General features: G+C 43.1%; 2 protein-coding genes across 4 annotated transcripts in view; one reads left to right on the top strand and one right to left on the bottom strand.

Annotated features, from left to right (window-relative positions):
- The window catches only part of LOC124188439 (neuronal acetylcholine receptor subunit alpha-10-like), a 35,383-nt gene that overhangs the window by 12,675 nt on the left and 9,820 nt on the right, over window positions 1-12,888 (top strand). Inside the window, exon 1 of one of the 2 annotated variants that reach the window (XM_046581072.1) lies at window positions 9,113-9,838. The exons of the other annotated variant lie outside the window; for it this stretch is intronic. Coding sequence (XP_046437028.1) covers window positions 9,733-9,838 — 106 coding nt within the window. The 5' untranslated portion in view covers window positions 9,113-9,732. Of the gene's footprint in view, window positions 1-9,112; window positions 9,839-12,888 lie in introns of those variants that run through there. 2 annotated transcript variants of the gene reach the window in all.
- On the bottom strand, window positions 325-6,581 carry LOC124188438 (hemocyte protein-glutamine gamma-glutamyltransferase-like). Of its 2 annotated transcripts, XM_046581070.1 has the most exons (16): window positions 6,380-6,531; window positions 6,182-6,299; window positions 5,877-6,104; window positions 5,597-5,730; window positions 5,372-5,510; window positions 4,786-5,036; window positions 4,332-4,509; window positions 3,309-3,518; window positions 3,190-3,240; window positions 2,557-2,655; window positions 2,408-2,477; window positions 2,216-2,313; window positions 1,792-1,958; window positions 1,579-1,702; window positions 1,104-1,264; window positions 325-1,005 (listed from the first exon to the last, which is right to left on the bottom strand). In XM_046581070.1, the coding sequence occupies exons 2-16, from the start codon at window positions 6,276-6,278 to the stop codon at window positions 727-729; spliced, it is 2,286 nt and encodes a 761-aa protein (XP_046437026.1). In that variant the 5' UTR covers window positions 6,279-6,299; window positions 6,380-6,531; the 3' UTR covers window positions 325-726. The 2 variants fall into 2 exon arrangements, with proteins under 2 accessions (XP_046437026.1, XP_046437025.1); XM_046581069.1 differs by having other exon boundaries at window positions 6,182-6,581.

Here is a 12,888-nt window from a genome sequence, read left to right as displayed (position 1 = left end):
TTGGGCCTTTTTTTCCGACCCGCAGGCGAAAAAACTACTTTTGGTTCTTCATAGAGGGCAGTGTTGTTGGGTGACTCATAACTTGGGTTAAGTAATACACACACACACACACACAGTCCACACTCGGCGAAACTTTCTCTTTCAGTCTCGGATGGCGACTTGTCGGCGCAATCGATGCGTCGTTAAAGTCTGTAAAAGGAAAATGTTCGATGCAAGACATCGATCGATCCCCAGAGCGAATACGGACTTTGTCCTTGAGCTCAAATCTTTTGGCAAATATCACAATAAGCTACGGCCAAAGTAACTAGTTGGTCCGGCTAGATGTCCGCATGTTTTTTTAAATATATTTTCAAGTGCTGCATGGTTCGAAATATTCTCGCACAAATGTTGGAAAAAAAGATAAGGAATATATCTCTTCGTGTCAAGAGATCAACGAACCATCGACACGCTCAACCTCAACGGCTTGGCTTATGTAGGTAAAACGACAGGGCAATTTTGCGGCAGCGTCTTATTCAAGTATTACAGTACATGGGACTACTACAGTGTGTTCTAGGCAGGCAGCAGTTATTCCAGGCGCGTGAGAAAAAAGGGTGCGTGAGTAAGAGAAGTAAAGCTTTCAGGCACTGCGTAACGCCTTCATATGGATTGACATTTTAAATCGATTATTGACATTGTGTATCATAGCAAAAGCGAAGCGATGGGGCAGTCGTCAGTATTCGACACTTGTTATTTAGTGACGACCACTTTGACCGCACCCGTGATTTCGGTAAACTCTTTGGAATCGAAACAAGCGACGAGGCTGTGCTCTCCGGCGAATTTCGGCATCAAATTAATTTTAATGGTCAGAGTCTCTCCCGGCGCCAGATCTGGATAGTCTCGGAAATCGGAGCGAGTCAATCCTGGTCCTTCGAAAGCCATTTTGCACTGCGTCAACTGCATTTTGAGGACGTTGACGAAAGTGAAGATGACCTCCAGTGGCTGTCCCACTTTTTTCGACCCGGTAACCTACAATTTGTAGAAAACATTTCGTTTGAAAACAAGTCGATTGCCGTGTGCTCGCCACTGGAAACCACTAGACAAGATCGTTTGAAGTGAATGTTCACCTTAATGTCGACGCTGGGCATAATGACTTGGAAATCATCCTCTTCAATCCATGTCTGATTGGTCTCCTTGACGGTGGCGGACGCGCACAGCTTCATAATGCCGTATTCCACCAATTTGCCCATGTAGTCTTTGGCGGAGACGGGCAGCCGCAGTTCCTCCCCTACGAAACACGAGAGCACATACAGAACATGAGATTGAAAAGAATCCAAAGATTGGAAATCATAAAGGCGAGTATAGTAGACCGCAGCATGACTCGGATAAACAGTTGACTGGCCCCCATTTGTCAAGAGTCGCAAAGCTGACGGATGACGGCAGGGGAACAAGCGGAACAGGATTGGATGCTATACTGCTGGGATGGAGGAAAAAGATGGGAGGAAAAAGGATGGAACTATCTTCAGAGTCGGAACTCGGAAGGATGTCCATATAGCCAAAGCACTCTCTCTCATCGGGTGGTGTCTATATGCTGTGTCTTACGGGCCATCGGTTGCAAGACGAAAGTTGCCGTTGCATGACGGACTAAGTGAGCCTTCACTCCGTTATAAAAATTGGTGGTTGCCGACAGAACAGCGTTGATGGTACGCACTTGTTTGGAACGATTCTGTTGGACGGAATGAATATTTGATGGACGAAAATATGAGAATTAAGACCACAGTTTTATGCGTTCGTTATCGGTGTCTTGACGTATACCTCCAGTGTGACAACGACGTTGAACGATTCTCCGATGGGGATCCGTTCAAGCTCAATCAAGTCGAAGACGATATCCTCGGCTGCTTTCTCGGGGTAGCGGAAGAAACGTTTGGCTCGAACAGACGATCCGACGGCAGTTAACAGGCTGATGCGCTCTTCATTCGACCCTGATCGTCGATAAAGACAAGGAAAACCGAAAAGAAAAATGTTTGGAATGCTTGGAAAATGACTGACTGACTCTTGCTTTCCCGCGTGAATGATATCCGGAGACTATATATATATATATATATATATAGTTTTCGAATACTGTGTCGTTTCCGCCTTCGCGGCTGGTTGGACGTGAAATTGCCGCTACTGCTCGGAAAACCCAGCGCACCCTGTACCTACATAGAATTGCCGACCCGTTTGCCAAAAACTTACTCACCCTCTGATGATTTGTACGTGTCCGTGATGTCATCCGTGTCTGATTGACCGACCGTATCGAAGACGAAGGGCTTCTTTGTCAGAATCTGCTTTCCGACTCTGATATAAAAGAAATGCAAAAACAATCAATTATTAGAAATCAATTTTGGTTTGGTGAATCTTTCCAGCGTATCAGTAATCCGTATTAATTTACTTGTAGCGATCGCAGTTCATTTGAACGTAACCGATTTCCGACGTTTTGTCCTCTTTCCATGTGACGCAATCTGTTGAACAAAAATGAATCAGATAGACAGGATCTTGCAATTTCAACAGAAAGTCACGTTCGATTTTTCTTGTATTCACCTGCATTGACAGAAGCGAGTACGAAAGCCACGTCATATGCCAATCCGACTTGACCTTTGCGAATGGCCTCAACTGAAGCTGGGCCACATTGGTAGAATCCTTTTTTTTTAAACAAAAGATGAAAGAAATCGATAAATGAATACAAAAATAGACACAATCGGAGTAAATGTTCGTATGTTGACAGAAATTCTTTGATATTCAAAGAATTTATCCTTCCTATTTATCAATGACTGCGTACTTGTAGTACAAACAATGCAACATCATCCATTGTTTCCCCCCCCCCATTGTTGGCTTTCATAGGCATGTAAAGTATCACCACACATCAAAAGTTTTTGTCTTGGAGTGGGGGTGGCTGATGCTAGTCAGTGATACTCTATGCCAATAGAAATTTGTTATCAAGATGTAGGGGAGAGTCTGTAGATCTATCTTCTTGTCTCTATCCATTTGATCAGTCTGAGGGTTGTATGGGCTTAAGTCTATACTGTGGATGTACGTACGTGATTTTCGACGAAGACTTTAACTTTTATTCTATCTGTATGCTTAGCCATGGCCGTCGTCTATTTGTACCGCTCAATTCAGACATTCAGGATAAACGAATACTGGTAATTGCAATGACAAATTTGAGAGACTTACCAGCTGAACGTTCTTGTGGCGTAGCATCGATGGCCTGCCAACCTCCATAACCTGAATGAATTATTACCGATGGGGTTATTCGTTTTTTTTGTCAATTATGCAATTTTTTCGTGCGATACCTTTGGGTAGGTCTGCTCGAGCCATCCACGCCTCTACCCATACGTGAAAATTCCAAATGGAATCTGTTTCTCCGCCAGGATTGAAAGGGTCGCTCTCGAGAGCGTTGCCTTTAGCATCGAAGAAGCGATCAATCGTGAATGTTCCGTTTGTGTCGTGAGCTGAGACGAGATTGGAAACCGGTCGGGCCGGTATACCCAGAGCACGGCAAACTATTTTTAGTGAAACCCACAAAAAAAAATATTTTTGATTTGAATTCTCGTTTTCAATTGAAGCTCCGCTCTTTTTTAGAATGTGGAGGCGTAGGTCGCAAGGACTTATAAGGACATATATAGAGAAATAGGAAAGAGATTCCCCTTTTCCTGTTTTCTAGCACACTTTCATATCGCCGTTTCTCATTTAAATGGGGGGATTCTAAGCCGACTGACTGGGCTTCATCTTTTTCTTTTGCTTTGCAGTTGATTTCCTCAACATGCCCTACATTTCTCATCAAAAGTGGACTAGCAATCAACATTCGTCGTGCTCTCTTTCACTAGTATTCAAGTTTGTTTTCATCTTCATTTCAATCTCCGGTCTTTTGCTTTCTCTCGTTTCATATCAAGCCGCGTAATCCCAGTTTGTATTTGTTGTTGTTTTTTTGTGCGTTTTATTTGTTGTTTTCTTTTTAATTTGTACATTTTGCTTTCTATCAATACCAAAGCAGTATCAGTAATCCTAGATTTATTCGAAATGAAGAGAAAAATACCGTGTAACCTTCATTTTTAATATCGATCTCTGCTTTATTATTGGTTAAAATTAGTTTCGAATTTCGTTTGACTTTGCGTTAAAGTTTTTACTTTCATCTTTAATGTGTACATTTTAAATTCCTATCAATATCAAAGCAGTCCTAATAACCCTAGATCTTTTTCAAATGAAGGAAACTATCATATGATATTTATTTCTAGTATCGATCTTGGCAGGATCTAGGGTTTTCTATCGTTAAAATTCGTTTCAAATTTCGTTTTGAACGTAAATATCGTATTTACCTGTCGTTAGGACTCCCGCAAAGACCCAGCATTGCCCGTATTTGACAGGCGTTTTGGTCGCGAGGTAATCCTCGATGATTTTCACACTACCAGTCCAAGCAGATGGAGCAGTGCCGTCATCATATTTTCCGTCCCAACGGCCAACCAAGATCCCGTTGTCACCGTCCGCTTGATTGACCTGTGATGATTGGGAGACATGGGTTATTTGATGGACTCTTTCCAATTTTCTCCCCTCTTTCTTTTGACTTGCCTAGTCCGACAACTAACCAACCAGCAGCAGGTCAGTCGGACTAGGTCATCGATTTTTTTCGAACATCCTTTTCGCTTGAACGCGATGCGCTTTTATATATATGGCCGTGATGTTTTTGTTTTTGTTTTAGATCGATCCTTATTATCTACATGAAACTGGTGGCCATCTAAAAAGTTTGGCCGATAGCAGATAATACCAACTAACCATTTTAGTGAGGGCGCGTGAAACGACGACGGGATTAGCTCGTTCGAAATGAGGTATTCCGCATCCTTCCAGCAAATACATGCATACGGGCAGAGTTGCGTCGTCGTATTGGCCATAGACCCACTCACGTCCCCTGGCCGAACCGTAAGCGCCCATCCAAATCTTGCCGACGTCAGCTAAGACGTATTCGTCTTGCAGATTGTTCGCCTTTTTCCCGTCGTGCTCCTCCCTCTCCATGTAAACGCTGTCCTCTGAAGGGCGGTGCAGTAGATAACCAGCAGCAGCAGTGTCGCAGGCAAACATAAGTCGAGATTTGTACACATACAATAAAGTCAAAGAAGAAACTTTAGTCAGTGGCCGTGTGTTGTTTGATTTAGGCGAGTATATGGGTCACGGTAGAGTGCCCCATGCGCGGATTGCCGCGCCACCAATTGGCGAGCGCAAAGTTGAGATAGCGGAGCATATATATCGAGTGAGCCATTGACGAGTCAGCGCTTCCGTTCAAAAGCGAGAAAGTTTACTTGCTCGAGTCGTTAACGAAAAGAAGAAGAAGAAGAAGTCGACCCTTATCGACAGCTGTACAGACCTTCACACCAAGGATTGAATAGGATGTAGATATCGTTAGGGCAGTCGTAAAGTCGCAATCTTCCAGCCGGTTCGCTCGTCTCTCCCGTGAAGATCTTCAATTTCCATATGCCGATGGGTACGTCCACTGGAATTTGAACCTGTCGTTGTTCCGGCGGAATCAAACCCATTTTTTGAATAATTTTCTGTCCCATTTAATTCGCTATCAAGAAAATGTTCGGCTGACCTGCAGAGTGATGGTGTCGGCATCTTTCCCCACTACGCGAACGTCCCACTGGTCATTTTCTTTAGTCAATTCTTCTTCGTCACCTCGGACGTTGAGGATTCCCTGCGTGTGTTTGATGATGCTAGGGTTTGGACCTAAGAGAAGGGTGATGTAAAGAATCGATCAGTCGCTTCGTTCTCACCACGAGAGAGAAAGAAAGGGAGATAGAACTATGACAATCTATCCATCTAATCCAAGAGTTGTATGTGCTACTACGGAAACTGTATAGGGAGAGACTCACCCAAGTCGAAGTTGAGCCGGAGAATATCTTTGCCGGGGTTGAAAGACTTGCCGTCGGCGAAGCGGATGATGAAGGTGAATGGCTGGCCACGACGCAAGATGGCCGTCTCGGGCTGTCGGTGTACCAGCTCGTAACGGATTGTTCGATGCTCAGTGGCGTTGTTTTTGGCATAAAAGTAGACTTTGTCTACGGCAAGGATACTTTTACTCGGTTTCGGTACCGACGAAACTGAAAAAAAAACAAACGTGAAAACATCAATGGTAGGGTATTATTACTTTCTTCGAGGGGAACAATCCTAAAATTACCGTTGAAGACGTTCAAAGAGCGATCCTCCCGTCGTCGCGTTTCGACATCTATTTGAATTCGCCGGAAAAATCCATCCAACTCCCGAAGAAACTCCATTTTCGTGCGGGCCTTTCTCTTCTATGAAAATATATCGACTGCAGTAACGAGTAGCTGAAAGCTAATGGTCGTTTGATGTTTTATCGTGAGAAATGACTGACTAGAAAGAGCTTTGAATTAAAGGACCAACGCGGCTACTGCTCCCGGCTGCACTTGTCATTGGCTTTAAGACTCTGAATAGAACGGCTGGTCACTGATGCTATGCATCAAAGCTCCGTCGGAGACGAACTAAAGAACTCAAGAAATAATGGCTGTACTAAATTTATCTCTCCAGAAATGAATCAGAATGAAACGTTCCCCAATTCCACACCCGCAAGACCTAGACAGCGATGCTGTAAGGGTACAGCAGGTGCCGGATGTTGATTGCGGTCAAATGATATCTAATTACAAAAGCAGAGTTGAAGATTACTGCCGTCTGGAATTGGCTCAAATCTTCCGCCCCGCAACCCCAAACGTCCGCTCCGGATGTCCGATAAGACCCAAACGAAAATCAAAAAAATAATGTTAATAGAAAAAAAACGAGCCAGCCTTGATTTTCTATACCATTACTGCGGTTTCCCTTTTTTTTTTTTTTATTTGTCTTTTTATTTTTTCGTTCTCTTGTAACCCCATTTTGCAACATCTGTCAACGACATATATGAGCGATCGACATATCAAGCGCATTCTCCACCGGCGGTTTGCTTATTGCCGCTACACGGGTCGCTAAACCTCAATCTTGTTCATGAAGGAAATGCCTCAAAGACATACATATAAATGATATCTAAATAGTTGAAATGTTTTACATGCGAATCAATGGCGCCGGCGCCCACATGAAACGCAACTCTAAAGAAGTCTCGTGGATTATTTTGAATATGCACGTCTACAATTCCATTCCTTTTTCTGGCCCATAGTTTCATTTATATTGCGTGACCCATACAGAGCATAGCAAATAAATGAATAACTCGGTATTTGAAATTGGTTATTCGAAAAATTGTTTTTTTGACGAATTATTTTTTTTTCGGTAATTGATATTTTTTTATTAAAAACTTGATTTGATGAACTCTTGAGTTTATGTACTTTTCGTACTCTTCACAAAGTCCAGCTTGTGTCGGCTTGCTTGCAACTACTTTGAATCATATTCCCACTGTAGTCTAAGATCGTTAGGAGAGTACCCAGAAACCTTAAAAAGATAGATAACTACTCAAAATGGTCGTTTTCAAATCATTCTAGCGGAATACTTTAATTAAGAGTCGAACTAACGTGATTCCATCCCATCTGTATCGTTTTTGATCCGCATGTCGAGACTTCGCGGAGAGATTGGTTACAATTTCCTACCGGTCGAAAGTGTCGAATACGGAAGTGACATTAAGTGAGACCAGTTCGAATTCGACTGATTTCAAATAATAGATAGTAGCAATAAGCTAATGCCAAAGACAATAGCTGGGAGAGAGATGAGTCAACTGTAGTCAAAGATGGGTTTGATTCATCTCGCTCCCTTTGATGCCGGCTTCATATCTTCATGTTTGTGTCCCCCCCCCCATAAAAAAGAAGGTTGAAAAAAAAGGTTGAACGAAGACGCTCTGTCAAAAGAGGAAGAAGAGGGCTTTTTGGTAAAGCGTGCGACGAATAGCCAAGCGATTCTCTGCGATGCGTGAAGAGTTGCTTCGGCGAAATTTCAACTCGTCTTTTTAGCCATGCAGAATGCGGTGTCTCTGTGTTTGTATATCGGAAGTCAACGGATTCTTTTATGCATGTGTAACGTACACTAATATGCCAGGATATGCGTGAAAAAGAAACGAAGAAATAAAGCAAAGAGGAAGAAGATATGGCAAAAAACGGTAGCGCTAGGTTGTCCTTGAGTTCCTTCAGTGCGCAAACCAATTCACAATTCCCGCCATTGGCAGCTCTCTCTCTCTCATTTCCGGATCAGCGACAACGGAAGACAAAACGGCACAAAAGCGAGAAAAGAATATCTGTGACTGAGTAGCTACGTCTATTGCAGGGTGTACACTATCCTCCTCCATCTGTTTACCCATCATAGTGTGTAGTATATACATAGTCACATATGAGAAAAGAGCGAGAAAGAGTGAGTGGTTATAAGTTTCCTGTGTGCACAAAGAGGGCATCATCTCAGCTTCTATATCTGAGGACTACTATTCGATTTAGTCTGAGTTCTATTCTACGGAATTTAATGCTACGTACAGTTTATTACATGAATGGTACGTGCTGGCCATAAAAAATGAATACACCTAATGGCAGGACACACTCGGCCGCCTTCGCGGTCCCGTGCAGTCGGAAGTCATTCATTGCATTACGCTATCCCAATCCGTTGCAAGTTGCACGTCTGCAGCGCGTTTCGCATTTATTCATTTTCTTGCCAAATTCATCGTTCCGCTTTTCTGAATGTCCGACTACGGTTTTTCCACGAGCAACTCGTTGATTTCCTGTCAGCAGCAGGAGCATTCAGCATCCAAGTCTTCAAATAAATTTCTCGATGCGAGAAAAATAAATAATGAAAATTAACACGTTCTCTTCTTTTTGGAACCGATGCGTGGTGCTAGTTGTTACCGCGCGCCGTTGGCTCATATCGTGTCACGTTCCCGACATTTAAACAGTATCCTTGTTATCGACACGTTTCCTTTTCTCTTTCAATCTTGATTGTGCTTATTGTCAGCGGTAATCGTCACGTATCCAGTCAGTTATTGAAAGAAAAAAAAACACACACACACAAAAACAAAACGAAGAAGCAACATTCGAGAATCACACAACGAAAATCGCAAAAAGAATACCGTTTTATGTTTAAGTTGTTTAAGTCTTATCATAGTTTGGAATATATCCCTCCTCCTCCTCTTGCGGATAGATGAACTCACGCGGAATAAGGGCGATGCACATTTTTCGAGAGTTGATGGCCGCCCGGCCTTCGAGATCAGCACGCGTGCGCCCCCCTCCAATATTTTCATCAAGCGACAAACGAGCAACTGGCTTCAGACTCTGTCTGGTAGGGAGTGAAGCTAGTAGCTAGTCAAGGTGAATGAGGAAGAAAAAGTTGAACAAACGCCAATCTTTATCATTCGCCAGTGTAGCCTGTTTTGTCTTTATCGCTAAATTAAAAAGCCGGCTAGACATATCGCTCAACTTTTTGTAAACAAAAGAAAACGATATCCAGTCAAGTAATATCCTTTCAAGTAAATGGCGTTGACAGCGGATGCGTGAGTGGAGCGCGCGTCGTGCGCGCTAGATAGAATTAAAGTTTCCGTTACCTTTTAAAAATTCGAAATCCTTGTCGTAGCTAATTGAATGTCGCTACAAGTGCGTCGTCATCAACGCCCATCAACCCTGTGAATGATCGAATATTCGATTTTGTATAGACTATAGACTTATACGCGCATCGCTCGGTTTTTTCTTTGGTTCTTGCTGCTGCTGTTGCTCCGAATCGATTGTTTTCATCATCTCCTTCATTTCTCCCGAAATCGAAATGCATCTACGACTGTCGGCGACCTCATCAGCCACTCCTGGCCTCTCTCCTTTGCTCGTGCTCTGGATGTTGCGGATGGTCGCCACTTGCTACGTGGAAACAAATGGTGAGACCCGCGATTCAATTTCTGGTGCTAATATCTTACCAGGCAGCCTAGTGTATAGTCCGTTGCTATAGCGAAATAGGATTTTCAGATTTCCCCTTTTTCTTCTCTCTTTGCTTTGTGTTTGTTCCCGTTTTTTTTTTGTTTGCTGTGGGTTTTGTTTGTTTGCTCCCCTCCAACCGTTGTGAATAAGACATGTTGATCATGGCCTTTTCCCTTTTCGTTTGCATTTTTAAAAACTCGTCTCTATTCTCTGAACGTTATGCCCGAGATGAGAGTAGAGAACGGGTGGAGAGAAAGCAAGCAAAGATAAAGAAATAGCCAAAATGAGATATACGGCACTATACTCTTATACGCATACACTTCGTGTAGCATAGAGAGGGGGGAGAAGAAAAAAAGGCAGAAGGGAGGCAAAAAGTAACAGTTCAGCAACCAGAGAAAATAAGAAACGAGAAAAAGAAGATTGGATTGAGACCTTCCTGGAGGAGGGAAGAAACACGATGGAGATAGTAGGAAAGTGTGGAGGAGGGACCGGGATTTTCAGACGTGGTGTAGTAACTCCCGTGTTGCGTTCTAAGTCTGATGATACTCTAGGGGCAAAGATGATTCTTCCTTACGCTGAAATGTATAAATACTGCTGATATCATTTTGCCGCCTCCTACGCTGCTAGATATTTCATTCCCTCACATTTTCTCCTGTCGCTATATTCCTTTACTTTATTTATCCTCGTGTCAGCTTCTGTGATGTCGTCGCCTGCCTCTACACTATGGGGCAGGCCTACATTGCTGTATGCTGATAATCCACGACCGGCCTTGATCGTTACACGTCTGCTACATTTGGTATCAACTTTCCTGTTATCCTGTTACTAAAAAATGGTTGGCAAAGTTGGTCGAGTCTAATTTGTAAAGGTACTCGTAGCAGTACACGATGCTTTCTTATTTATATTTTAACGTACTGCGCCATGAAGCGTTCAAGCCATGTGGCATTTCCTATATTGAGGAAATCAAAGCTCTCCCCTTGTGTCGGGCGTCAGTGACGCACAGAGACTCGTTGATGTCGAGGCAAATAAAAAAAAAGGAAAGAAAAATAGTCGGGTGACGGTGCCCTTTCATCCAACTACAAATAAATCAATTGAAGAACACAACCAATATTTGAAGTTCATCAAATTCAAGTCAAACAACATACACAAATCGGATTGTTATCAAGTCCCCTCGCAGTGGTATTTCGTTTTAACGAAGGAAAAGAGAGAGAAAAAAATGTGTGGCATTTTCAGAAACCTTGATTTTACCGAGAATCTGACGAAACAATTGTGTATTCGCCAGAGGAATACGATGACAATTGGTCCTTGTCGGTCGATTGTCAAATTCCACGCAGCTTTTCTTGTTCCCGTGTCATTTTGTTGTTTTTTTTTCCCCTCTTATTGTTCATTCCCTGGTCGTAAACGAATCACAGAAAACGTGAAGTTGGTTCACAAAATATAGTGTGCTCCGCAGAGGCGCAGACGTCGAAGCGACTGGAATTCACTCCGCATTAGAGTAGATGTGGACCGTCTGTGTGAGTCTTGGTCGACATTGACGTGGAAATAAATAAAGAGAATAAGAGCTATACTTTCCTGTGAGAAGAATATTGATGGCAAAAAGGAAATGATATTTGTGTGGACTCCCCCTTGGACAGTGGGTGTTTGTTATAAGGCGATATGATGTAATACCTGACACACTCAGCTGTTGGTCGAGTGCTGTGTCGACAGTGGAGTCGAGCCATGAGCGACACAGCACTACTCTTCATCCATGTGTTTCACGACTCTTCTTCTTCTACCTCTAAAAAACTAAAATAAAAAAGGGTATCGATGGAGTTTGCAGAACGGAACCGAGAAGCGGACTAAACGACCGGGGCCGAATCGCTTTGTATAATACTCTCATTTCCGGTGATGGGCGACGGACAAGATTGCAGGAGACTGTAATAGTAGGGCGGTTTTCGAATTGATACTATGACTGTAGGCTCCGTACGCAATGCCCTGCTGGCCAAGACATTTTCTTTACCTTATTTATAGATATCGACGCAGAGCTTCAAGTGGCGAATTGTAAATCGGACACAGTTGCTTGGATTTCGTCCTCCTCCCTGAGATTGAATCCCCTTATAGAAATTGTTCCCCTGAACTATTCAATCAAAAGTCGTCTCACGGATCCTTGGGCAACGGGAACATTATATCTGATCGGTTTCTTCCTCATCTTTTCCCCAATTTTTTTTTCCCTTTAAAAAAAAAAAAACCTGAAATTGAATCATTGGGAGAACTTGAAAATTGCTTTTCTCCGAAGTTCTCTCAGGCACAGAGTGTTACACGCGTACGCCAAAAATTATCTGTGTGAGGTTGTCGTAAATCTTAGGGGACTGTTGACAAAGCCAGCGAATGAGTGGAGTCGTAGAGTTTGTTAGATTCTTTACTCGATCAAAGTTGTACAGGGTCGAAAATGTCAGATGTCAATAAGCCGAGCGACTTTCTTAAAAGGGAGTCATTGATGTGGAAGGGCGGTCGTCGCCCGGAAGTTTCTTTGATACACCGCGAATACAGACGTCGATTCATTTCCTTCATCTTCGTAACTTGTCCTTTTTCAATGTCTTTAGTTTCAACGGCGTATCAAGTGTCTCTCGCGAGACTCGCAAACTGGCGGAACGGGACCCCTGGCGGATATTGGAGACTCCCTAAATTAGAGCCAAGCACTCCCTCGAACCCTATTACATTTCGCTCAACGGGTTTTTTTTCCCGCAGAGCGATGTCGAGCGGGAAGCAGGAAGTAGCAGACGAAGTTTCCAGTTTTGAAAGATGGCGTGTCTTAAGAGATTTGACATGTGAAGAGATTCCACGAGATATGACCCAATCGAGTCGCGACAATCACGTTCATAAATAGCTGTTGACGAATGGAAATGGTCGTGATAAGCACGCGGATAGATATGCTATGGAAAACTGTTAAGAAAGGCAGACAACAAAAAGAAAAGTAAACAAATAAAACAAGCGGAACGGAAGAGAAACTCAGACATCAAAGACGGGGTGAAGA

Source organism: Daphnia pulex, chromosome 2, assembly GCF_021134715.1.
Source record: "Daphnia pulex isolate KAP4 chromosome 2, ASM2113471v1".
Taxonomy (NCBI): domain Eukaryota; kingdom Metazoa; phylum Arthropoda; class Branchiopoda; order Diplostraca; family Daphniidae; genus Daphnia; species Daphnia pulex.
Note: the sequence above shows the minus strand (reverse complement) of the source record. Positions and strands in the feature narration are given on the sequence as shown.